Genomic DNA, 26,000 nt, shown 5'->3' with positions numbered 1-26,000 from the left:
ACATTTTCCCCTCTCCCATAACTATGAAAAGCCAGAAATGGCAGCATCTCACCTTAGCCTTTCAAACTGAGTCCTAGAGTGTTGGTCTCCAGGAGGTGATACAAATAGACAGGGACACCAGAAGCCACCTATAGATTTATTAAACTTTATTTCCTCTGAGTCTCTAGGGTGTCAGCAGGGATGTAAGGCGAAGTGGCAGTAGCTGCAGGGGCCTGAGCAGAGCTGGTACAGTAAGGGGCTGGCATAGACAGGAAGAGGAGATTTAAATATCCAGGACCATAAGCCGGTTAATGGGTCTCCTTCATCTGTCTTTGGATTTTGTGTAGCATCTCCTGCATCCGCCGAAGCTAGAATAGGCACATGCATCAAAATGGGGCCTTCTGGAGAATCCTCTTGGTATTAGGGGAGGAGTGTCCCCCTGCTCTAATTCCTTGAGTCAGGGTTCTGGTAGTCATGAAGTATGATGGAGACTGGACAGAATCACAAACTGACATCCCAGATATGCTTCAGAACCAGGAATTGTTCTATTCCCAGACCAAGAGATACTGAGGTTTATGATCAGAGGGCCACCCAGGCTATCAACCTCTACCCTACTGCTCTCACCTCCTCATCTTTCTCTCGGATTAGCTTCTCAGTTTCTGGATCTGTCCCTGGTGGGACAGCAGGTATGGGGAAGTCAGTACCACTCTCTCGAGTCAGTTTGCTGAGGAAGGGGAAAGGAGGGTTGGTAAGGCTAGGGGGAACCCCAGCACTAGCTTGGGCTGAGCGTTGGCCCTATAGAAGAACAAAGAGCAAAGAACAAAGAAAGGGCTTGGTCTTCCCCAAGGTTGTGCTTGGGGTCTCCCCTGCCAGCTTTTGTCTGGCTTCTGGTCATACTTGCGATTCCGTTCCTTCACCACCAGGCGGGTCATGCTCTGGATGCACTGTGCCCGGTAGTTTTCATAATGTGTCTCCCGCGTCACATCCTTAAGGTCCTGCATGTGGGTACGCACCAGCATTGTCCTCAGCTTCACAAAGTCGCAGTGCCCTGGGTTTTCCACTGCACAGCAAGGCTAGGGGTCAGCCAGGGGCATGGGGAGGGAAAAGCCCCTAAGGGCAAAGAGGTACCCTCCCTGGTCACAAACTCAGTGCTTTACCTTCTACGATGCCCCAAGGGTAAAGTCGGCCCCGAACTCGCCGCCCTCTGGCCTCTACCACAGTGTTACTGCCAATGACTGCAAATGGGATGCTTTCCTGAAAAAAGTTAGGGGTGCCTGTTACACCCCTCTTTCTCACCTGTTCCTTTCCACATTTATCTTCATCTTCTCAGCTTCACTCTAGGAGACCAGGGTCCTCTCCCACCCCAAAAGCTTGTCCTTATATGAAATTGTATTCCCCTCTTCTGCCCAGAAGAGACCAGATGGGAGGGGATGCCCTAGAATGGCCCCACCTTTAGGGCTTGGTCCTGTAATTTGAAGTCCTCATCCTCATCAGAGTCACAATCTGGGAACTGATAGATCTTGATTCCAAAGTGCTCGATATCCTCCCGGATCTGGCAAACAGATGAGGAGCCCACAGTTCTGGAAATTCCAACCTTTCTACAAGCCCACCTGCTCCCCTCCCCCACCAGCTTCCCTCACTTTGCGTTTCTTGAGGTCCACTTCAGGACGTGTCAGTGTGTCCGCCTTAGCCAAGATAGGCACAATATTAACCCGTTGATGAAGGGCCTTCATGAATTCAACATCCAATGGCCGGAGCCTGGAGAACAGGAATCTGTGACCACTTGCTAGTGGTAGCCCTGCCCCTGGTGCTCTTGGCCTGTTCCCTTGGCAGCACCCAGTAGTGCCAGGAGCCTCAGACTGGGACCATACCCGTGGCCAAATGGTGAGATGAAGTACAGGCAGCAGTGCACCCTGTTGTCTTGGATGTTCTTGCGGTTCAGGCCACTCTCATCTCGGAAATACTGCTCAAACTGTTGATCGATGTATTCTGCCACAGGCTTCCAGCTGGGGCAGAGACAGACAAGCAAAGAAGCTGTGGGAGTGGAGGCTGGCTAGTGAACTCTGGGACTGCACAAAAGGAGTCCTTTTGTAGTGTTTTTAAAACATCGTTATTCCCTGGTGTGCTTTACTACACCTGTAGGGAAATAAAATGCCTAGGACAAGGGCATTTTTCACATGTCCTGATGGAAAACCACAGTGAATACACAGGCATCATACTAGTTTGATGAGAAGAAAAGGGCCCTAACTAAAGAAAGAATAGCAAGGCAGCTACGGGTGAACACCAATTAGAAGCCAGGGAAGCCCCGAGTCAGGTTCACCATCTAGCTTCAGAGCCCTTGCTTCAGAGACTTTGTTCCTATCCTTCCTCCACCTCTCCATATCTATTCTATCCTTTAAGTTCCTATCCAAGATTTAGGTCTTCCAGGAAGGCTCTTTCGACCACATCACTAGACACTGCTTTCTCCTTCAGCACACAGCAGTATGTGAACACACACACAGAGTCCTTCACCACATAGTATTTCCATCAACCTTTGGATTCCATATACTAGTGGTCCCATAAGATTAAGATGGAGCTGAAAAATTACTGTCATAACATCATAGTACCAATGCATGTTTGTGGTATTGCTAGTACGAACAAACCTGTGATGTCAGTCATAAAAGTATAGCATATACAAAATATGTACAGTACATAGTATTTGATGACAGACGTTACCATTTTATGTACTTACTATACCTTCTATAACTATTTTAGTATATGACTTCTACTTATAAAAAAATTGTTATGCCACAATAGTCTCATACATCTCATGCTTGTAACATCTTTTTTATTTTCTCATTTTTATTACTACATGTTTGTAACTGTCTGAGACAGGTGTTTCTACGTTGCCCAGGCTACATGAACTCCTGGGCTCAAGCAGTCTTCCCATCTCAGCCTGCCCATCTCAGCCTCCTGTGTGTACAGCAGGCATGTGTCACTGTGCTCAGTTACAGTGCCTCTTTATAAATGAAAAGGTTAAACTGAGGGCAGCTAAAACAATTGTTCCAGATCACTTGCTCAGTAAAGTCATCATCCACTTGAATTTCTGGCTTTCTTAGGTAAGTCTTCCCTTACATAGTGCCTGATGAATACATACATTTAATACCCCTCCATACTAGACTGTATGCCTCTCAGAGGGATCACTCATACTTGTTATGTTTTACTTAAAATGTCCAACACAGGCTAGACCTATAGTATGTGCTCCATAAATTCCTGCTGGTTGACAAAATGGGTATATATGGAGGTATACCATACACTGTGACATAAAATTGTTATTAAGAAATGTATTGAAATTAGATTCTTATTAAAATTACTATTAGTATGAAGAGTCAAAGAAAGTAAATAGGTTGAAGAAGAAAGTAGGACTTGCTACAGTAGGAATCAGTATGGTCTGAAAGAGTTTCAAAGCAAGCCACATGTTAAGACATACTGCTAGAACATGAAGAATGTAGATGATGGTGGTGATGACAATGTGGATGACATGGAGGTCACCTCAACCCACCAGGTATATATGTGGAGACCATGAGACTATATACTATGAACAAGCTCGCTGCTATGGGAGAATGAAGAAATGGACCTCCCCACAAAGCTCAGAATATGAAGTTGAAGAAGAACCAGTTAGCTGTTCCAAATCATATGATATAATGATAAAGCATGTGATGGGGGTTCAGAGCACAGGAAGGTCTGTAAGGGACTAACTAGTCTGTGAGGCAATTATTCAGGGTCAGCTTGATCAGTGAACCAATCAAAAGGGCCCATGATTCGCATGATCTACTACCATCTTGAAATGATGCTTGGCAATTTTGAACAAGGGGCCCATAGATTATGTTTCTGGCCTTGCAATTATTAAGATTCATGAACATAAATAACTTCTTTTACAGTTTTCAATATGCAAGCATCATTGTGGGTAATTTTCAAATCAATTTGGTAAGGTGTTAATGGCTGTTTTTTTAAATAGAAGAAATAGGATTGTAGACATTTGCACAAGATCACACAATTACTAAACAAGGTTTGAACTCTCAGTCCAGAGTTTGGAGCCCTACCTGCTTAACTTCATCAGTGGCCACTACCTTTTGTCCTATCTTTTTCATCCGTTATCCTCATTTACTTTTTTTTTTTTTTTAATTTTTTTTGGGGGGGGGGCTGGCTGGCATGTGGTGCTGGGGGATTGAACCGCGGTCCCTGTGCTTTGCTGAACTTGTTCTAAGTAGGTGCTTTAGACCACTGAGCCATCTCACCAGCCCTCATTTACTTACTTTCATCTAATCATTGCCTAAACCTTTCTCCCATTCATGACAATAAAGAAAAGTAAAAAGAGAGGGATAAGGAAATGTGCATGTCCATGTGTGGCAAAACCACCTTTTCTTTTGGCAGAGATCCTACAGAGTATATAGAATTTAAGTTCCACCATGTTTTCCTTTTTGCCTCTTCTTTCTTCCCTTCACTCCTCCCTCTATGTTCTTCCCTCCTCCCTTTAACAAGACTTATTTGTGGCATCTAAAATGTTACTGGTAAAAAGGAAGGAGGAAGGCTGAGGTTTATTGAACAACAACTGCTATGTGTCAGGCCCTATGCTATATGTTTTCACATATATTTGCTTTCTGAACTTTTTCTTTCTTGTATTCCCACCCTCACTATAGAATTATCAGTCAGCATTGGAAAGAACATTAGAAACCATCTATTCCAATCCTTTTCCTCTCACTTTACAAAAGAGATAGCTGTGCAGTAAGGGGAATGACAAAGTGCTTCCTCCTAACAAGTATGGTTATGTCCATGCCTATGCACACCCTTGTGTATATGTGCAATGGGTGCATCAGGGGCAGCTGGAGTTGTGCTTGGTCAGACATACCACTCTGTGTTGTTGAGTGCATCCCCAAAACCTGGTGTGTCCACAATGGTGAGCCGCAGCCTTACACCTTTTTCTTCTATATCCACTGCATGTTTAGTGATCTCCACAGTTTGCATGATCCGCTCTGGAGAAGGGGGAAACTGAGGCAAGGGCAAGGGCAGGGACCTGCCCAATCAGGACAAACTGCCCACCCCAGCCAGCTTTGCTGCCCAGACTGCCTCATCCACACCCACCCTCCCTGCTGCCTATCCACAGGCTGCCTGAAGGCCTGTTCCCTGGGAACCAGCAAGGAATACATTTCCCAACACAGGAAATGCCAGTGGCTGTTGGCTCTGGCCCCAGCCTCTTCTCTGCTCCTGGCTTTTTGCTTGGATTCCTGGAATCCTTTGGGAGTCAGAGATTCATTCAGAGACCAGCATTCTGGCCCCTTCCCTGCTTCAGCACCCAAATCTTTAGGGAGCTGGCTGTGGACTGGCAGGCCAGACAGGCCTATGAAGAGAAATACAAGCTATGGTTTCCAGCATGCTGGGAGGGCCCCAGTGCTCCTGACTCCATGACTGGGTTTGTGAGTTTAACTTCCCAAGACAGGTCTGCCTACCTGTCTCAATGTTCCTTACCTTCAGCATTCAGGAGTTTCCGGTCCCGGTATAGATCAGTGAGAAAGAGGCTATTCACAAGAGTGGATTTACCCAGGCCAGATTCTCCTGACAGAACAGAAGGCAGAGGTACCAAATCAGAAGGTAAGATCTATAGGACTGTGATAACTGCTTATCAACTGGGACTAGACTAACCAAACTTAGCATTTCAGAGCTGGAAAGAAGTAGTGTGATCAGCTTATCCAACATCCTCATTTGAACAAAGCCAAGAGAAAGCAAGAGGTCACCCAAGGTTACATAGAAATGGAAAATACTGTACTAGAAAACTACTGGTTTTGCACCTCTCTCTGCTGACCCATATGTATACATTTTTGGCCATCAAAGGCTCCTGGCTATTTTGCAAAAACAGGCACAGCCATCTGCTGCTTCCTCATTTGCTACCCATGGCTCCTTCACCCATACACACCCCTCAACTCTCCTTGCCCAACCCAGCCCTGTCCCTTTCTACCTGCCACCATGAGGGTGAAGTCAAAGCCTTTCTTCACAGACTTTCGATGCACTTGGTTGGGGAGAGTCGCAAAGCCTACATACTCCTTGTCATCCTAATGGACAGGAAGATGGAAGCATCAGGGTAAGAGGCAGGAGGGGCCCCAGCACCAGTCGTCTTGTTTTCTCCTCTATATCTTTGCCCCAGGCTTAAAAGAGAAGCATCAAACTCCTTGTGTTCTCATCTGAGGCCACCAACTGGGCCTTTTGCTCCTATCTGACACTGCAAATTTCTAGTGCCCTCAGAGGCAGAAACCACAGTGCTGAAGCTAATATAAGACAGAAGCCTTAGCCACACACACACATACACATACACACACACATAAACACACATACACACACATAGTTCTCTCTGCTCTCTCCCTGGGTCCACCTGCACCCACCCACTGAAAGGCAAAAGCAGGGCTGGAGTCTCTACCTCAGAGGAATCATAGGGATCGAGCTTGCCCCATGGGCTGCGGGGCCGGGTGGAAGGGCTGAGTGGGGTAGGGGTGCAGAAGTACTGCTGGCTGTCAGAGGACTGGGGCCACGAGGGGGGTCTGAGCTCCAGGTCATCTTCATAGAGGTCAGGGGCCTGGGGCTTTGACTCCAGGATTTGGGGCCTGGACATCCTGGCCTTGGCCTCCGGTGGGTGGTAGCTTTCGTTTCCTGGAAAATCCTTCATGAACTTGCTCAGTTCTGCATCATCCGTGGTGTCCTCTAGGAAAGGCTTGATCTGGGGGTTGGGGGAGGTGAAGTAGGTGGGAGGTGCCAGGGAGGGAGCCAGAAGGGAAGGACAAGGAAGAAAGCAGAAGGCAAGACAAGGTGAGGAGAGAGAGCACTTGTGGTTAGAAAGGAAAGACACTGCAGGCAGGCCAGCGGAGGTGCTCACCATACTCCCCCATTACCAGCTCACTAGCCTCCTTAGGCAAGAAATGGGCAAGGACCCCGGTGTCTGAGGTCCCCAAGCCATGCTTCCAGTTCCAGTTCCTCTCAGCATGGTGTCTATGAGGCTGCCCTTCCCTGGAGTCTAGCTGAGACAGGAGCCAGGGACTACCCCAAAGGCCAGGAAGTCAGACTTGCAAGAGGGAGTAGACAGATGCCTGAGACCTGAGAGTATGCCTCAGAACTCAAGGCAAAGTACAGAAAGTGAAAATGGGGCAGGCAGTAAAGGAGCTGCTGAAGGGTTCTGTCTCTGTCACTGCTGGGCAATGATCTGGGGACCCAGGTGCAGATTCTACTGCAGCTGCTACTGCAGGTGCCCATTCTCCAGGTTTTGGTGCCTGGAGCTCAGTCCCACTGATCCTGCTTTTACTGCAGGCTCTGAGCCATACCAGAATAATTAATCATGAACCTCCTGGACCTGAGAAGAAAAGAGCAAGCCTACTAGTAGATTCTGAGAATGAAAGCAAGTAGTTGGTGGGACCAAGTCAAAGTGGATAGGAAGGCACTGCTAGAGCTTGGAAGGACTAACGAATGCCCACCCCATCCCATGCTGCTGACAGCTCACAACTGTGACATCTAAGAGGAAGGATTCTTATTTCTTCCCTTACCTAGTTTGCCTGAAGTCAGCAGTGCAGAAATGGATCTAATCTAATCCATGACCCAACCAAGGGAGTGATGTGGTATGAAGAAAGTAGACTAGCTCCTTTGTAGAAGCCTGTTCCACCCCATTCCCAGCTTAGAAATTAGACCCATTTCCCTCTATTCTCACCCTCAGCTCTAGACCCTACAGCTTCCCCTTTCCTTTGGGGGCAGTGTCCTTTATGGGGTGCCTGGCAGTGCTGGGCTCAGCTCTGCCTTACAACATCCACGTGCCACCCCCAGACAATGGACAAGGGCTAGCTGCAGAGGCTGACTCACCCTCTGGGGTTCAGCCGAGCCAGTGGGGGTTACCCTAGACCATGCTGGAGTCCCCACCAAAGTGGGTGAGATAAGATGGCCAGAGTCTTCCTGCATACCCCCATTTTATAGAAGAAAGAAATGAAATAAGCAGATATGCACACTTTCTGATTTATGCCTCAGGAAAGAAATGGAGAAAAGCCAGACATGGTGGTGCACACCAGTAATCCCACCACTCTAGGAAGCTGAGGCAGGAGAATCCCAAATTCAAGCTTAGCCTAGGCAATTTAACAAATTAATGAGACCATGTCAAAAATGAAAACTTTTTGAGCCTTGCATGGTGGCACACACCTGTAATCCCAGTAGTTTGAAGGCTGATGCAGGAGGACTTCAACAAGTTCAAAATCAGCCTGGGCTACACAATGAGTTCAAGGCCAGCCTAAACTACCTAGCAAGACCCTACCTCAAAAGACCAACTAAACAAATAAACATTGAAAAGCTTTTTTAAAAAAAGAGCTAGGGACGTAGGATAGATAGACCCTAGGGTTCAATCCCAGGACCAAATGAGGAAGGGTGGGGTGAGAAAAGTCCCCTAAAAACTACTTCTAGGCTGTCATCTCTCAAGACTCCACACCTGTGGGCAGCCATACCCTGCAGGGCTTGCCTGTACAAAAAAGAATAGGCCATTTAGCGTACAAATGGAACCCCCACATGGGGGCTTGGTGGCCAGAAGCTAACCTAAGGCAGGCCTCATCTAACAGGCCCTTTTCATATGTAAGATCTGTAAGGTAAACATACACCCAGTTTATGCTTGTTGACCTTCCATAATGATTAATTGTTCCCCCTTGCACTCTTAGAAATGTCCCAGCTTGGACAATTACACAGCAACAGAGCAGGGATGGGGCTGAGGAGCAGCAGTTGGGAATTCCAGGAAATCCTGTTTTTGTTTTTCCTTTTGTGGTGCTGGGGATTGAACTCCAGACCTTATGCTTGCCCTGCTGGCACTTATGCTGCTGAGCTGTATTCCTGGCCCCCTGTTTTTTCAATATAATCCCACAGTGACCCAGTAATTGGTCTGGAGAGTTGGCTAAGGGTGAGAGAGAGAAATGTGCTCTGCTCAGGCATTAAGCAGAGGGGTAAGCAGGGAGAGGAAAAGGAAAAGAATTACTGGAGATCCCTAACTCCCCACAAGCTTCCAGCAGAGCCACTAAGAACCAAGTACCTCTTGGCTGCACATCATCATGGAGGAAGCCAATAGACTCTGCAAAAGGAGTCAAGACACAAGGTCCATACCTCCTGTCTGTTGTCCATCCTTCCCACTTCCCTAGCCCTGTCAGTGACCAAATCATCTTCTGATTTTAAGTCCCAATCTCAGTCAAGGCAGAAGACAGGTCACTGGGGCCTATGAACAGATTTCCGCCCATCTCCCAGAGCAGCACCTTACCCCAGTTTTAGTCCTGTCCTCAGGGACAGAACTGCCTTGCCTTCCCAGTGAATGGTCCATGCCCCAAGCTTCAGAGTCCCTGTCAGCAAGCTCTAGGTCTAATTTTATCTCCTAAGCAAAGTTCCTCACACACAGAAACAGCCTTGTCTTGATGTTCCTGATGTCTTCTGGCTTGCTCCTTTCTCTTTTTCTTTTGACCTCCCTCTATCTCTGGCAGAGGCCAAAAAGGCCTGTGGAATGTCCTTCCCCACCCCCCTTCTTTCCCTTCCCTTGGCTCCCACCCTCCAAGGACAGCTCAGCTGCAGCAGGATCTCTCCGTTCCTCTGCAGTCCCCTCCTCCTCTGATTGGCTGCCCCACGGGCCTGCCCTCTGCCTAACCCAGTGGGCACAGCACCAACCTCCCAAGTCTGTCTGCAGCACAGACTCCTGATCCACTTGGTTTCTTCTGTTAACCCCCAAGGACACTGAGGCCTGCCTAAAGAATATGAACCATCCCCCAAAGTGACCTGGCCCATCAGTGCAAGGGGACAGCCATATAGGAGACCTATTCCCAAAAGATTCCAACCCTCAGATCTTTATAATCAAGCAGTGCTGAAGCAGAGTGGCATGTTCTATAATCCCTGGAATAGGTTCCATGGGAATGGCCCTTTTCTCCCAGGAGAAACTGTTGTCCCCCAGTTCTCAGAAATTTGTTCCTAGATTTCTCTGCAGGGAACTCCAGATACAGAGGGGTCTTACCTCCAGGAACTCCTGCTATCCTAGAATACCTGACTTCAGATTCACAGGGACCTGGGTCAATTCCATCACCCCATGCTTTCCATAGTTGATGAGGGACCTGATGGCACTTGTTCTCTGAGGGGTATGGGTTCACAGTAACACCAGGCTAGCATTACAGAGGCTTCAGAGCTGCCACTTAGGTGGGAGACAAATGAGGGTTCTGGCTGGAAATGTCCAGATGGAACACTATTAGGAGTGAGGAGACCAGTGTTTTTGGTTGGGCCAGAAACACCCCTGCTGAGTCTGAGTAGTATCTTCATTTCATAACCTTAATGTCCAACTGTGAATGACCTTTCTTTGCCTCCCCCCAGAGATTGGGGACAGAAATCACTTCTAAAAGAGATACCTTAAGCTACTTTGAACCTTAGAGAAAGTACCCCTCAGATCACAGGATAGTAATAAATGTTGACCTGCCATTTTTCCTATGCAAATTTAACCCCGTAGAACTCCTGGGCTAGGGAGGGTCTCCTACTAAATTTCAAAGCTGCTATGACACTGATCTCCTATGATAAGAAGACTCTTAGAAGAGTCTACCCTACAAGAACCAGTCAGCCTAAGGACTTGGCTTGCTTGAGGGGAGGGATTTGAGGCTGGAGACTGGTGGTGGTGGGGTGTCTTTAATTAACAAAGAACAGGGTTGGCCTGGGCCCAACTGAAAGCACCAAGACCTCAGCTGAACTGAACTTAGTGTGTGGCAGAAAAATCCCCTCTCATCCCTGCTGGGCTTGGCACCAGGGATAATCAGTGCTTCCCCAAGACTCCAGCCCTGGGACAATAAGCCTGTCCACCCCCCACGTGAGGAGGAGGTGGAGGGGGACAGGGATAAGGACAGGCAACACTTGGATTCTCCCAGGATCCTCCTCTGGGGAGTTATAGGGCCACTAATACTTCCTGGCCAAGACTTGGGCCTTTGCCTGGACACAGCTTGAGAGACAAGAACCCAAAAGGGTGGCCTTTCTAGACTTAAAAGCTTCTGATTCCACAGGGCCCAGGGAGCTCCCTTCTGGTGGCTGCCCATAGCCAACATCCGGCCCCAAGGCTGGCCACCGACTTCCTACTGCTGTAAACAACTTGTGTCTCCCAAGAAGAGGGCACAGGCTGTGGGTGGTGGGGGCTTCTAGACTGGGAGGAGAGGACAGTGTGTGGTCTGGAGGCCCTGACACACATACACTGTGTTTGTGGTAGGCTCTGGCAACAACAGCAAGCTGGCATCCTCACAGCCAAGCATCAAAACTTCCTATCTTGGAGCCTCCAGGAAGGCTGGCTGGTATTACTGCTTCTCTTCCCACCACAGGCAGGTGGCAGGAATGAGTCCCCCCCCAACCCCCACACACCGCAGAAAGACTTGGGGGGGGGATAGATGTAGCAGAAGGAAGCTTACCAATGGTTCTGTCCCTAAGGCCAAAAGGCAGTCTCATCTGGTACAAGGATGGCTGGGAGTCTCCCTCTCTCTGGAATTCCTTCCTTTGAGAAAGGTCTAGTCTAGGGAGTGCCCCTTGTCAGGCTGTGAGAAGGACGCAGAGTCTTGCTGTCCCTTTTAGAGAGACAGGCAGTGTTTGTGGGTCTCTGTTTTCCAAAGGAAGTTGGTACTAGCGTTTATGCCCTGAGTAGATGGGTGAGGAATATCCAGGTAACAGCTGACTAGGGCAAGGGCGGAGACCCTGACCAGGCTCATCGCTGACGTGCCCTTCCCCGCACACAACCCTGCCGGCGGGCACCTCCCACAACATAGACCCACCCCTTCCTCCAAGATTGTGGGCAGCATCCCTGGGGTCTGCCGCTTAGTAGCTACTAGGCTTGGAGCGAGAAACTTGCGAGCAGCAATGCAGCGCCACCCACCAGTGATGCCCGCCTGACCCGGGGCCGGGGACAGCACCTCCCCAGCAGTTCCCTCGGAACCACTCAGGAACAGGGGGCCCTGAGACTCCCGGCCCTCCTCCGAGCCCGCCTGCCTTACCATGGCTGCAGCCCCGGCCAGGCCGGCTCCGCCTAGACAGCACCCGAGCAACCGCGGCTAGAGCTGCTCGCTGCGCTGCCCTCGCTGCACCGCCGGCCCCCACCCGCCTCCCAGAGTGCGGACCTCTAGGGGCGGGACCAGATCCCGGTCGGGGCGGGGCGAACTGTCCACTGGGCGGGGCCTGTACCTCTGCTGCGGAGGGTGTTCAACACCCCCTGAAGAGCAAGCTGCGCAGGGCTTGGCTTCCCCTCCCCAGGAGTTCTAGACACCGGGCTCTTCCTTACTCAGCTCTTGTACTGAGGAGACCTGAGCCAGCACCCAAAGGGAAAGGAAGAGCCCATCTGCATTCCCAGAAGATGCCTTTATAAGGGGAGGATGCATTGACAAAAACCATTAAGTTACTCCAGAGTTCCAACGAGGTTTTAAGGAAGTGAAGCTGACTGGTTATTTATTGTCCATACCCGTACCACACTTTCAGACATCCTCCACCTCCACTCAACCTGTGAGAAAAGACACAGGTTAGCAGCAGGCTCCCTTTTTGCAGAACTTCAAATTAAAGATTAAAGAGGATTTGCTGCATAAATTATACAGGGATCATCTGCTGGAAGGCTAAGAGAGGCTTTAATGGCCAATGTCTAGCCAGGCCATTCGACAAATCAGGTGAGACTGTGGGACAGATGCCCCAGCAGCTTTAGAAGCATTAGGTGCTCAGAAGGGTCACAGCACATCTCTGGGAAGATAGATACTTGGCATTGAGAAGCTGGTGAGGGATTTCCTGAGCTAAGTAGAGTCTGAACTGTCAGGATCCTGTAAAAGTTTCTGTAACTATGCCTATCTCTGGCCCCTAGAAGCCTTCCCTAAGGGCAGGCTGATTGGTCTCTGAACAAAACTGAGCCCCAGAGCATGGTTGTCTCTAAGGGTAGAAGTGCCAGACATCTACCCACCATATTTCCCTCTAATCTGTGAACTGTTAACCATATTGTGAACCCATCAGAACTCAGCCAAAGGAGGAAAGAGGCTCAGAAAAACAGAACTGCTATTGGAGATATGACTGGACATTTGACAATGGTGGACTGGGGGCTGGAGAATTGTTGCTTAAAGGCATCAGAAGCAAATATTCACGGTCAAACAGGCTAAAGGGAAAATTTTCTAGTTGTGTTACCTTGGACAACTCATGTCATCTCTAAGGCTCTGTTTTCACCCTTGAATATGAAGGGAGCTAAATTAGATTTCTAAGTTTTCTTAAAGTTACTGGCATTCTAAAAAGTAGATGCAGGCTGGGGATATAGTTCAGCTGCATGATGCCTGCCTGGAAAGCACAAAGTCCTGAGTTTGAGTCCCAGTACCAAAAATAAAAAATAAAAAAACAAGTAGATGCAGTGAGATAAGAGGGTTTAGGTTTTGGAGGAAAACAAAGAGATCCAGGCAGAAGCTGAGATACTAAAGAAAAGTTGGGCCATAAAGACACCCAGGAGAAAGCCCTGGAGGCACAGTATACGAGCCTGAAGCTTGGCTTCAGGACAGAGAATTCTTGGAGACACAAAAGCTCCCAGCAACAGCCAGGGGTAGACCAGGAGAAAGGAAGCAGTACTCAAGAAAAAGACATAGAGGATAAACTAAAGGCAACTGAAGTCTGCAGAACTAGCAGCTGCTGTCACTATCAGACCCTAATGCCAGATTTGAGTTACACAAAGCCCCACTAGTTCTAAGTCCCAGGCCACTAGTATTCATGCATACACTCCCCTAAGAATACCTCTTAGGTGCTTTTAGGACACAGTCATGTGGCCTGGTATCAAAGGAAACGTGTCAAAGAAGGTAGGCTCCATTTCAAAGCCTTTTTACTCACCACACACACACTCCAAGTGTGGACACAAAAACATCTCAAAAGGCAACTTAATGCTTAGTCTTTTGAAGGCCCTGGGTTCAATCCCCAGCTCTGAGAAGAAAATAAAAATTAAAAAAAAAAAAAAAAGCAAGCAGCTCAGCTAATTTATCCTCAGCTGAGACCAAAATCCTGGCTCTTCTCTAGCACCTACTTCTCAGGTTCCAGAGGCTATGTGTTCTGAGCAAATTGGGGCCAACTTGCCTCGAGAGAAGAGAAGCCTGAGGCCATAAGACTCAGCTCCAAGCCAAGAATCAAGGAGTCTTGATGGCCCACAGTCCTTTTCTATCCCTGTATACTAGGCCCAATGTAAGGCATGCTGGGTCAAATAAAAGCTTAAGACAAGCTGAATCATTCTACTTGTGCAGGCCCTGAATGCTAAGCCTGTACCATTTAGAGGGCTCTGACAGAAATTGGTCTTAGAATAAGTTTCCACGCATTACCATGCATACATATTTTAGTGTCTTCAAATCCACATGCCTTCATGGGACTTTTTCCCTCAGTGAAGTAACCTAGACTCCCCCAACTCCAATTCTCTCATTCTGCATTGATGGAGACAGGGTCCCAAAGCTGGTCAGAAACCAGGCAAGATTCAGCAGCCCTTGCATAAGTGACAACTGAGGCCAGCCTGATAGCTCGGCAGACTAAAGTGACTGCTTAGGCAGAGCGCAGTGGCAGGGGTTCGATCCCCGGTGTGCTGTGCCAGCCCTGCCCATGGGGCATGCTGAGACAGCAATTGAGATTGGGTATGGTGGTATATGCCTGTAATCCCAGCACTTGGAAGGCTGAAAACAGGAGAATCACTATGAGTCCAATCTATGTAGTGAGACTCTGTAGACCCTGTCCTAAATACAGGAAAAAAAAAATCACTGACAACTGAATATTCCTTCCCACCTCCAGCTGACAGGTGGCCTGGCCAACCTTTGTTTCAGCACTATTCATTTCTTGGAGGTCTGGATCTCTCTTGAAATTCAACATTCTATAGGCATTGATATCTCTAACTAGAGTACAATTCCCCAAGGTACTGCTAGGGTAGGGAGCCAAGTGCCTAGGGACTGGACACATAGGTTGGCACAAAGGATCACACCTCTGAGAAATTTAATTCAGCAACCAGGACTTGAGCCTGCTGTCCTCACTCCTCTACTTACATCAGACCAATATGGTCTGTAGGGAAAAATCTCCTAGCCCCCACTACTGGGTCTTTGCTGCCTACCCACTGGAGAAGATTGTATGGCACAGGAGCTAAGCAAGAAGACTGCTCTTGGGCCAAGGCAGGGCCTAGGTTCAAAGCCAAGAATAAAGAATAATTACTACAAAGAAATCAGGATTTCAGAGCTGCATAACTAGCATATGCTACTTTTGTCTCTTAGTAGCTGTTTCCCTTAAGTGATGGAAGGACTAATTATACCTCCCTTCCCCTAGAAGTGGATGAGTCACTGACAACATAGTCAGAGAGCCCTGGTGGGGTCAAGGAGTCATCACTGGGTTGTCTTTTAAGGAAACCACAGCCAATGTGTCCAACTACATTTGTGCAATGGCAAGAAACCAAAGCACTTTAAGCCTACTCCTTCCCCAACTGCAGCCTTCTATTCACATTCCTGGAGCAGATGTAAGATGTTGGTGGCAAGGTTGGGAAGCATTGTTTCCTGGCACCTGATGAATCACTGCAGAGAGGGGCATTCTAGAGCCATCAGGGTACTAGAAAGCAGAAACTTCCAACACTTCCTTTGAGGGAGCACAAGGCCACAGGAGCTCAGGGTTGGAAGGGACTTACATCCCTCCTCGTGTGACTGGCTACCCATCAAATGCGGGACTCTTCAAGAACCCCTCTGCCTTCCTAGCCTCTATTTGAATACCTCTCCTGCCAAAATTTCACTGACTCTAACAACTGTCCTTCAACTTCTGGGCACCTGAGTTCTCAAGGTCTTCATCATACTGAGCCAAAATCTGTCTCTCCCTGGCTTCTACCCTCCAAGTCTTCTCATGCTAGAATGCTGCTGACTCATTTCACTGGATTTTGCTTTGTCCTTGAATGTCCACACCCTTTTAAATGACCCAGCTATATACTTTTCTCTCCCAAATTAACCACAAGCCCTTCAAAGGCAAGCGAGTGTCTTCTATTTTAACCTCTGCTCCTCACTTCAGGGAACATGTGAGCATATGATGTGATTTCGTACTGCATGACGAGGCCCATGCCCCCAGGAGCTGGTTGATCAATATGGAATGACTAAAAGGACACATTGATTAGTTTTCCACTCTGATTTTAGAGCACAGACAAGCCTTGAGGCTCTGGCCTTCACTGACCCATCACTCACCCTTAATTCTAATTGCTTTAAGCTCATGTTTAGTTTCCTATCTCAAAATTTACATGCAAAGACACTGAAGCTACTCTCACTAAAATCTTTCTCTTCACAATTCCTGATATTGTTAAAATATTGAGGTCATCTTCGAGGAAGACATGGCTACTGAAAAAGGATATCTACGTCACATGGTTGAATCCCTAAAACAAGATGCTCCTTAAGCTGCTCCCAGCTTTGATGAACAAGCTCTGAAATCAGTTTCTTCATCTGTGGAATAGGGAGAAAGAAGTCCATGTCACAAGTTGCTACAAAGATTCACTAACACACTTGAAGTCGTACAATCCCTAAAATTAATGGTAGCTATTACCTCTGCTGGAAAAAAAAACCATCAACAACAAAGCAACCATTACCAACTGTGACTATTTCAAATGCCTTCCTTCCAAAGGAGTAGGGGTGTGCATGTATATGCAATGGGTGGAGACAGATGGCAGAAGAGACTACTGGAGCCATGGCTTAGACTACAGTAACCCTGGAATGACCATCCTGCTGCCACTTGTGGAGTCGGCTTTTCCAACTGGTCATTACTCCATCTCTAGAAAGCAGGTCCTAGTCTCTCAGGCCTACTAACCCAAATTTCTGAAAACAGCCACTAGGGAGACCCTGTTGGAGCTAGATGACTTTGCCTGAGGTAGATGTACCAAAGACTTGCTGGCCCAGTCCTTCTACTCAGTCTCAAAGCTTGCACTGCTCTCACTAACTACCTCACATTCTGTTCCCCTCCTCCAGGCCTTCATTCAGCTCTCAAGGTGCAGCTGTCTCTTGCTGCTCCTCTCATAGCAGCTGAACCAAAGGCAGCTGCACAGAGGAGGGTCAGAAGACATGGCCATTCCTGCATGCTGGACAGCCTTCTTCCTCAGCTGGCTGAGCAGCTGTCAGGATGGTTTCTGGGTTACAGAGTATCTTCCTGACCCAAGTATGCCCCTGCCTAATCTACCCAGACCTACTATCCTTCTTCTTACTTAGAAAACCTACCATTTAAAACACCCAACAGAGTATTCAGAAAGATATGTTTGAGAAGGATTCCAGTCAGGGAACTAAGTAATTCGTGAAAATACATCAGGAAGTCCAGAATGAATGTGGCAAGTTCACTTGTGTGAGATCAATCTGGGCAGAACAACAAAAAACACTAAAGAAGTCTGTTCTGCTACCAAGACCAAGAGGAAAGCATCACATTTTCCGGTCTCCCTTTCATAAGCCAAAGGAGCAACCTTCCCAGGTCTCATAGTGAAAACAGGAAATCACCTCCACCCTGTGCTTCCAGGGGTTCTTGCTAGAGCAGAACATACCACATCTTGCTCTGTATGACTGTCTCAGTTTGCACAGCACTGAAAGAGGTTCTTGTAACAAAGGAATTTTAGTGCTAAACCTTTCTTGTCCCCCAAGTCATAGCCATAGGTCTCCAGCCTTCCATCCTGATCTGAAACTGGCTGCCCATAGTAGCTTTAGATGAACAAAGGGTCACTTGACAAGACATGATGTTTGCTTCCTAAGAACCTATATAGTGAGGGGCAAGCTGCTGTGTAAACCCCCTGCGGTGCCCTGCTCCATTTTCAGTTGCACTGCCCCATTTCAACAATTGGTTTCATGGCTCCATTTAAATAATTTCCCTCCCCTTTCATAGCCTGATTGTGCACACCTATAATCCCAGTACTCAGAAGACTGAGCAAGAGGATCACAAGTTTGAGGCCAGCCTGTGCTACATAGAGAATACAAAGCCAGCCTGCACTATATAGCAAAACCCTGTCTCAAAAAATACCAACAGTGTTCACTTCAGCACTAAAACTGGAACACAGAGAACATTAGCACGGCTCCTATGCAAGGATGACATGCAAATTCATGAAGCATTCTGTATTAAAAAAAAAAAAAAAAGACAATTCTCTTTCCTGTCAACTGTGCAAAGCAAGAGGAATGGGAAAAGCAGAAAAGACAGTTTCCAGGATTCCTTTCAGACAGGCCACATCCCAGAATCCTGACATCATACAAGAATGCAGAGACTCCTTAGGTTCCTAGAGGCTTTGAGTTTTCTTTGGTAGGCAAAGTACCCTTTAGCAAAAAGGTCCCTTCATTTAGGAACCAAAAGGAAGCTGACAGTCCTATCCCTCAGGAGTCAAATGACATGATACACTAATGACACAGGTCTGCCTCAGGTATATTGAGACAGCCTCTTCTAGTTCCTGGCCTGTTTTCCAGAGGTGGTTTCTTGCATAATTGATAGATATAGCAAGAAGGAAACCACTTGGTTATCTGACAGCTTGAGAAGACACAAGATATTGAGGCTGGGATCCCTCTCTTGTGAAGGACTGCTTATTTTCAGGAACTCTCCAGGGAGGTGTGAGAAGGCAGCCCCTGATGGCCCAAGAAAATACCAAAACAAAAACAATCCAACATCATCTGGAGTGCTTTCCTCCTCAGTCTACTACAACCTCCTCTGCGGAGACTCTAGTCCTTAGTGTCCCAGTCCTGGGGTAAGAAGCATCTATCCCTCACTCCTTAGAAAACAGGGCCTTGGGGACTGGGGAGATGGCTCAGTGGAACAAGTGCTTCCCTGGCAAATGCAAGGGCCTGAGTTCAATCCCCGGTTCCACAAAAAAGAAAGAAAGAAAGAAAAAAAAAAAAAAAAAGAAAACAGGGCCTTGCAGGATGTAGTGTCACATCTGTAATCCCAGTAGTTTGGGAGGGTGAGGCAGGAAGATCACCAGCTCAAGACCAGCCTGAGCCTATATAAGGGAGTTCAAGGCCAGCTTGCATTACATAGCAAGACCAGGTCTCAGAAAATAGGGCTTTGAGAAGTCATTTGGAGGAGACAAAGAGAAACACAGGCTATATCAGGCACCACCCAAGCTGTAGACCCAGAGGTGTTTGTGACGCTTCCTCCATAAGCCAAGTGCTGAGGCTACACCATCAAAGAATTACTGATGGGAATGAAATCTGAAACAACCATTCCCAGGCCAGAGGAACACAAGACCTTGGACACTACCAGCACCAGAGTCTCCAGCCTGGGGGACCATACAGCCTAGGGACAGGCTAGGGAAAGCCTAACTTGCTTATATTCCAGGGGGAGACTACCTGATCTACCTTTAAGCCACCCTATCTCCAGAGAGTCAGAGAAGACTAGAAGCCCAGCTGCTTGGGAGCCTTTTCTTCCCAGCTTCTGGGGAAAGCTCTGCTTCTGCACAGGGCTGGAGAGCTGTAATTATCCAGACAGGATAAGAGCTATTTTGGGAAGGAGCTGTCTTGCTGCCAAGGCTTTTGACTTCCTAAACTAAAACAAGATGAAAAAAAAAAAAGCAAAAATAAACTGGGTGAGAGTAGGGAAGAACAGGGAGGAGCCTGCTCAGTCAAAAACATCACATCTTGAATGAAGAGAAATAGCACTCCTTCCTAGAGGTACAAATTTGTGTTAAAGGGTAAGCAAGAGGCAGGTGTTAAGCTATCTCCTCATGCATAGGCCCCTTACTAACTCTTGCTGACTCCCTCTTTTTCTAAGACCCTTCAAGGGTGCTTAAGTCTGTTCTGTTTCACCGTGTGTGTGTGTGTGTGTGTGTGTGTGTGTGTGTGTGTGTGTGTGTGTTGAGACAGGGTCTTGCTATGTAGCTCAGGCTGGCCTCAAACCCAAATGATCCTCCTTCCTCAGCCTCCCAAGTGCTATTATTTGACATCTGAACACAGACACTGTATATTGTTGTTTAAATGTTTCCTGTGCATGACTTACCTCCTGACCCACGTGGTCAGTTTCTCAAAGCCAAAGGGTATATGTGTTGTGCAGTCTCTCCAAAAGCTCCTAGCACAGTGATAGGTATCTGAATAACAATTATCTATGGAAGGGAGGAAGAGAAAAGGAGAGAGGACAAAAGGAAGGAAGGAAGAAAGGGAAGAAAGGACAGATGGATGAAGCAGAGGAACTTACTGTTTTTCATGGGTGATAATCTCTAAAACTGGCTGCTCCAACCTATAGCTGAGGTCAGGGCCTTGGGTTGGATAAGAACTCAAGCAGAGGGGGTGGCAGCCACATTCCTGGACACCTCCCCTTCAGCTGTTCTGTTATGGGAGCTCAGGCTGTACTCTATTCCCAGTCCCTATTTGTAGTCAACTGCTTTTCATCCTAAGCCAGTCAGCCTATGGATGAGATCCATTAGAGGCCACTGTCAGGCTTTGGATAAGATAGGAAAATGGTAAGATAATGAATGGAAGCAGGAAAAGCTTTGACCATCTTATCAAACATAGACCAAAAAGAGCCAAAGTACTGATGGGAACTAAAAATGCACTGTGAAATCAGGACACTGCAAAATTTAGGACACAGACCCGCAAAAAGCAGAGTCCACCTATGCTTTTCCAAACTGAGGAACCAAATAGTGTATAACTCAGAAAACAACTCCTTTCTGGAGTGATCCACAAGGGAGATGGTAGAGCCAGGAGGGGACCAATCCAACCCATGGATGCCCAGTCTTCTCATAGAACACTTGGCAATACTTATCATCTCCCAAAAAAAATCTCCATCCTTTCTCTCCAGAGCTGCAGACAGATCATAGGGAACTTTTGTGCACATCTCCCTTGGAGGGAGGTATAGTACAAGCAGTACACAGCTCAGGAAGTGGAACTCAGGTGCCCTCAAGGAGTGCACAACCTCTCCAAGCACAGGGAGTAGCAGTGTCGCCCTTCAGATCCCCTTCCATCAGAGGACAGGAGTGGGACTTGGATAAGGGGCAGGAGTACAGAAAAACTGAAAATATCCTCTCAGGATCATTCTTACCTCCTCATCTGTCGTAATAGAGTAGAATCCAGGCATTCCCATGGGGCAGCAAATGGAATTCAGAAAATGCCAACAGAAAAGAAAAAGCAAATTTTACTGACGATGCTCACTAAAATGGAATTTGCTATATAACCTGGCCCAAATCCCTCCTAGTAACAACAGTTATCATTTACTGAGTTCTAATTGCCAAGTACCGTGCTAAGTGCTCTCTATGAAATAGCTTAATTTTCACAATAACCTAAGAGGAATCTATTATCACACGTGATATGGAGAAACTAAGGTTTGGAGAAGTAACTCACCCAAAGTCAAGGTCAGGAAACAGTGGACCCAGCATTCAAACCCAGTAAGACAATGCCTGAATTCACACATTACTATACACCTACTTGAGGAAGGTTGGCTTCCTCTTCTTTGTTTTTTGTTTTCCCCAGTTCAAAGGATTCATTCTGGTTGAGACTGGATAACATTCTTAGGGCTCTCTTCTACCCAGGAACTTCTCCATCCAGAGCTCAGAACTCTGGTGTTCATAGCATAGAGTTTAACTGGGGCCACAATCCTCAAACAAAAAACTCCCTGCTGCCAAGATGCACTGTACAAAATCTAGTCCTCACCTTTCTCTGCACCAGACAGTTCAGGAGTAAAAAAGTAACCAGAGAGTCTTGCAAAGATGAGGACACTTAAGGATTCTGGAGTTTGCTTCAAGAACCACTGTGGCCTTAAGAGGACAGCCCAGACACCCCTGGAGATCTTCCTGAACAGTACCAGTTACATACATTCAAGATAGAGGGTGGGGGCTTGAGGAGGGCTCTGAGGGACCAAAGAGACACATGAAAAGAGAACCCCCAACCTGAATTAGTGTGGACTCAACCCTGAGCAAGACTATGAAACAGGTAATTTGCTTGGTTTGTTTTGCTTTAGCACATAACAAGTAACACCAGCTAACCTGAAATGGCAAAGAGGACTTAAATTGTACTTCATTCTGGAAGGGATTTCTCATTCAAAGGAAACTCTTGAAAACAAACAAATAAAAATTCAAATTCCTAAATGGATTGGTCTAAAGATGGAATTTGAGGCAAAAGGAAAACTTCCTTTGTTCCCTCAGGTCAGAACTCCAGCACTATTCACCTAAAACCCCAGGTCTATTATTGAAATATGGAGGCCACCCTCTGACTATTCTGCTACTCCCCAGGGCCCACAATGGACCCACAGGAGACAAGCACAGACCTTTTAGCCACCAGATGATTCGATTTTGCATTTCCTCAGAGACATCTAAAAGTAACAGAGAGACTATTGCTTTTTTTCTGTCCAATGACAGCTCCCCCCACACTACTTATACTTTGCTTTCTAGAGTATGTCTCTACCCAATGGTACATTCAACAACAATCTTCTCTTAGAAGATCCTCCCGCCAGGGAGATGGCTCAGTGGAATAAGTACTTCCCTGGCAAGTGCAAGGGTCTGAGTTCAATCCCCGGTTCTGCCAAAAAAAAAAAAAAAGAAGAAGAAGATCCTCCCACTTATGACCAAATATCACATTCTCATGCCTTCTCTCTCTTTTTCACCCTTCCTCTGTGCCACTCTTAACACTTTTCCCCTCCCAGGATCCCAAGTCCCAGCTCACCTTCACCCCACCTATACCACTTGGATGCCAGAAGATTTCCCTGAGACCCTTAGACTCTTACCCTTCATAATAGCCCTTACTAACCCTCACCCCGATCAGTTCTTCATCTCCACTCCCAGAAATCTGTTTCAGACCCTGAAAACCACTCTCTACTACATTCCATTGAAAAGTTAAGCAGCATTGCCTGGAAGAGTCAATGCCTGATGCCCATCAGAGTTATCATCATCGATGTCATTAGCTTGGAGCTCAGAGAAGCTGGCAGGAAAGGCATAGAACACTGTGATTAAGGATACAAGTGGCTTTGGCACTGGCAGCATAACAGCCCTGAGGCCAAGAGTGAAGAACTGGCCTTTCCTGCCCACCTCAATGTCCCATCTCACTAAACTGGGGCTGCACCTGGGAAGTCTTCTTCACATACCCAGGAAGAAAGCATTAAACCTTTGATTGAGTTGTTTGTTGGTGTGCTTGAGGTCTTGTGACACTTCCCTCAATGGTAACTGGCTTGAAGACTCCTTTGGTGATGATGGTAGTGGTGGGCTTGCCTTTTCCCTCTGGAATATCAGGTCCTCACAGAAAGAAATTGAGTCCATTTCATAAAGGGCCTCTGAAATGTCTAGGGCAAGAGGGGACTTAGCCTCAAAATTGGGTGTTGTTGTCCAGCTTTGGGGCATTTCACCTTGAGGATTCAGTAAGGCCCACCATGAGGAATCAGGACCATACTTAGGTAAAGATCGAGGGGGTAAAGGCCGAGGAGTCAGTTCCAGTTCTGCATCAATGGAGTGCTTTTGGAAGGGTTCTGGATACCTGACAGCAGGCCCTGAGGACATGTAGTTAGTTTCTGTAGGTCTTTGGACTTGCTGTTTATGAGTGGACCGTGGAATGGCATACATGAGAGATTTTCGAGGACTCTCAGACACTGCTCGAGCTGTAGCATGAAGAGTTGACTGCACTGACTGTCCTGGTGAGAACATGGTGACCCTGCGGCTGGCTTCACTGTCTCGGACTGCGGATTTCACACTAGGCTCATCTGGTGATACTAAGACCTTTGAAGAGGGCTTGGTCTCAATGTAGACAGAATGTTTGTAGAGAGATTCGGGTTCTGAATATACAGGAGGAACTCGATGTCCACCATCTAAATCTCTAAGGACAGAGAGTTTAAGGGATGATGCCAATTTCATATTCCTATGCAAGGCTTTAGGTTCTGAAAGAATTGAGGGGTGAGAATCCATCTGTGACTCTTGGCCCGGACTCTTTCTATGAACTGCCTGGTGAGTGCTGCCATGATCTGGGCTGGTGGGACTCCTTGGAGATCTGACCCCACCAGTCCAAATCTTTCCAATGGGCTCAGTTTGTACTGCTTCATCCTTTGGGTAAGACGAAATCCTACGAGGAACTCTGACCCCTTGAGGGTTCTGGACCTTGGAAGGTGGGTCTTCTTGTAAGTTTTGTAAGTCTAAGTTATTCTTCTCATCTATGAAACTCAAGCGGCGAGAGGATTTGGCATCTGGGGACAATGAGGTGCAACAGCCAACCTCACGCCCTGGCTTGATCTCACCCCCTCTTCGATTTGCTCCCTCTTTGACATTCCGATGTACGTTCACAGGATGGGGAGGTGCTGTCTGAACTTGTTGGCTCTTTTGCTGAGAAGAGGGAATTCGTGGTCGGGTCTCAGTTCCCCGAAGGGTGGATGTTGTATAGAGGCTGGGCCCTGACTGAGGGGATGGAGCGTGAGGAGAGTATGATGCTGAATAGGAAGTAGTGGGAGGTACAGCTTCAACTCTTTGAGGGTAAGAAGGGCTCTGAGAGATGGCAGCACTTTGCTGGCTTGTGCTGAAAATGTACCTGTGTCCCCGCTGGGAGGTGGAGCTAGTAAACTCAGGCTCTCTATGTGCTACCTTGGACCCAGATTTATTTGTCCTGAGTATCTGAAAGCCTGTGCCCTTCTGTGTAGATGCCATATTTTATCAGCTGGCTTGTCTTCAGGATTTTACTGAAGGCTTACTATTTACCCTCATTTTTAAAAGCTGCTGTTGTTGGGCTCCCATCAAACTGGTGGTTGTTCTAAGAGTCCCCTTAGCTACTTCTCTGTCCTTCTCTGTCTGATGATGTCATAAAGGAAGGAGTTTCCTATTAAACCCTCTCACATGGCCATAATTCTTCAGAGAAATGTAAGCAATACTCAAGAAGAAACTGAATTTATCTTTGGATTTGAGACTACCAAGCCTCTGAACAAGTTCTACACAAATTTGGAATTTCCTCATACAAATAAGGCTCCCGCCAGGCATGTTGGTGCACACATGTAATCCCAGCACTTGGGAGCAAGAGGATTGTTGAGAGTTCAAGACCAGGATGGACTACAACGTGAGCTCAAGGCCCGCCTGAACTGCATAGTAAGACCCTGTCTCAAAAAGATCAAAAACTAAAAGGCTCCAGACCTTACTTTACTCTCCCCAGGTAATAGCAGGATTTTCAAGGATTCCTCCAGAGAAATCTGTCAGAAAGAAAAAAAAAAAAAAAACTTTTAGGCAAGGCTATTCAAGATTATCATATCATGTCAGCACCAGATTTAATAAGTCACTTTGTACTGTACAGTTGTTCCAGTTTTGTTTGAAACTGCATTGTATACAAGTCAAAAAAATAGAGCACCAGAATTTTTTGTGTTTTTTATATGGTTTAAATGACAATGGGGTTAAAAAAAATCTAAATCCTCAAATTCTTAGTCCAGGTAGTATCACACAAGGGATCTGGAGTTAATACTGGTTTTGATTATTAATGACTAGCTATGTATTCTGATGTATGATTACAGGATGGCAAGATACTGTCTGAACTTTCTGACTCTTTTGTTGGAAAACGAAATGGGTGGCCAGGTCTCTGTTCCCCAGGGCTGGATGTTGTATAGAGGCTGGGCTCATAATACAATTTTCTCCTTATAATAGTTCATAATTCTGGCTGATATTATTATTATTATTTTGTATTTTTAGGGAAGGGTCTACAGGGTGTTCAGGGTCTTAATACTAGATCAGAGTCCTAGTGATCCTCCTGTTTACAGCCTCCCAAGAGCTGGGATTACATGTGCATGCCACCAAGCCCAGTCTCAAATGCTGTCTCTGTGCGCCCCAGGGGTGGGGCCAGTATGGCAAGCCTGGCTGCATATTAGAATCCCCTGAAAAATGTTTACAAGCCTATGCACTGCCTCAGCTGAAATAAATCAGATAATTTAGGAGTGAGGTCTGAGCAACAGTATTTGTTACAGACTTTTTTTTTCCATAATTTTATTGAGAAACAAACAGCTATGAGACAGTTTTAAACCAAATTGGTAGGACAGTTTCAATAATTAACACATTGCATACATTCTTCCTAGTGGTTAATTGCTGTACAAGATGC

General features: G+C 46.9%; 2 protein-coding genes and 1 pseudogene across 9 annotated transcripts; 1 reads left to right on the top strand and 2 right to left on the bottom strand.

The window, feature by feature from the left end:
- Positions 1-122: 122 nt before the first annotated feature.
- Positions 123-25,107, bottom strand: Sept4 (septin 4). 8 transcript variants are annotated; one of them, XM_004645245.2, is made up of 13 exons: positions 22,222-22,266; positions 21,001-21,008; positions 6,428-6,724; positions 5,972-6,065; positions 5,485-5,571; positions 4,868-4,991; positions 1,851-1,985; positions 1,620-1,737; positions 1,430-1,531; positions 1,137-1,233; positions 877-1,039; positions 604-703; positions 123-347 (listed from the first exon to the last, which is right to left on the bottom strand). In XM_004645245.2, the coding sequence occupies exons 1-13, from the start codon at positions 22,250-22,252 to the stop codon at positions 288-290; spliced, it is 1,416 nt and encodes a 471-aa protein (XP_004645302.2). In that variant the 5' UTR covers positions 22,253-22,266; the 3' UTR covers positions 123-287. The 8 variants fall into 8 exon arrangements, 5 of the variants coding, with proteins under 5 accessions (XP_004645302.2, XP_004645303.1, XP_004645301.1 ...); XM_004645246.3 differs by lacking the exons at positions 21,001-21,008; positions 22,222-22,266 and adding an exon at positions 12,009-12,135; XM_004645244.3 differs by lacking the exons at positions 21,001-21,008; positions 22,222-22,266 and adding an exon at positions 9,275-9,872.
- LOC111813782 lies at positions 18,012-18,106 on the top strand (annotated as a pseudogene).
- CUNH17orf47 (chromosome unknown C17orf47 homolog) lies at positions 22,787-24,574 on the bottom strand. The gene is made up of 2 exons (XM_023705524.1): positions 23,035-24,574; positions 22,787-22,893 (listed from the first exon to the last, which is right to left on the bottom strand). Exons 1-2 carry the CDS (start codon positions 24,572-24,574, stop codon positions 22,787-22,789), a joined length of 1,647 nt encoding a protein of 548 aa, XP_023561292.1.
- Positions 25,108-26,000: the final 893 nt, after the last annotated feature.

The sequence above is a fragment of the Octodon degus genome, unplaced genomic scaffold, assembly GCF_000260255.1.
Source record: "Octodon degus isolate 3935 unplaced genomic scaffold, OctDeg1.0 scaffold00222, whole genome shotgun sequence".
NCBI lineage: Eukaryota > Metazoa > Chordata > Mammalia > Rodentia > Octodontidae > Octodon > Octodon degus.
Note: the sequence above shows the minus strand (reverse complement) of the source record. Positions and strands in the feature narration are given on the sequence as shown.

Bases quoted from the DNA above. Each gene is read 5' to 3' on its own strand.
- CUNH17orf47 (XM_023705524.1), bottom strand. From the start codon at position 24,574: ATGGCATCTACACAGAAGGGCACAGGCTTTCAGATACTCAGGACAAAT. The intron at 22,894-23,034 runs GTATGTGAAGAA...CCTTAATCACAG, and splicing joins GTTTAATGCTTTCTTCCTGG to TGTTCTATGCCTTTCCTGCC.
- Sept4 (XM_004645244.3), bottom strand. From the start codon at position 9,334: ATGGACCATTCACTGGGAAGGCAAGGCAGTTCTGTCCCTGAGGACAGG. The intron at 6,066-6,427 runs GTAGAGACTCCA...CCTGTCCATTAG, and splicing joins ATCCCTATGATTCCTCTGAG to GATGACAAGGAGTATGTAGG. The intron at 1,040-1,136 runs GTAAAGCACTGA...CTTGCTGTGCAG, and splicing joins CCCTTGGGGCATCGTAGAAG to TGGAAAACCCAGGGCACTGC.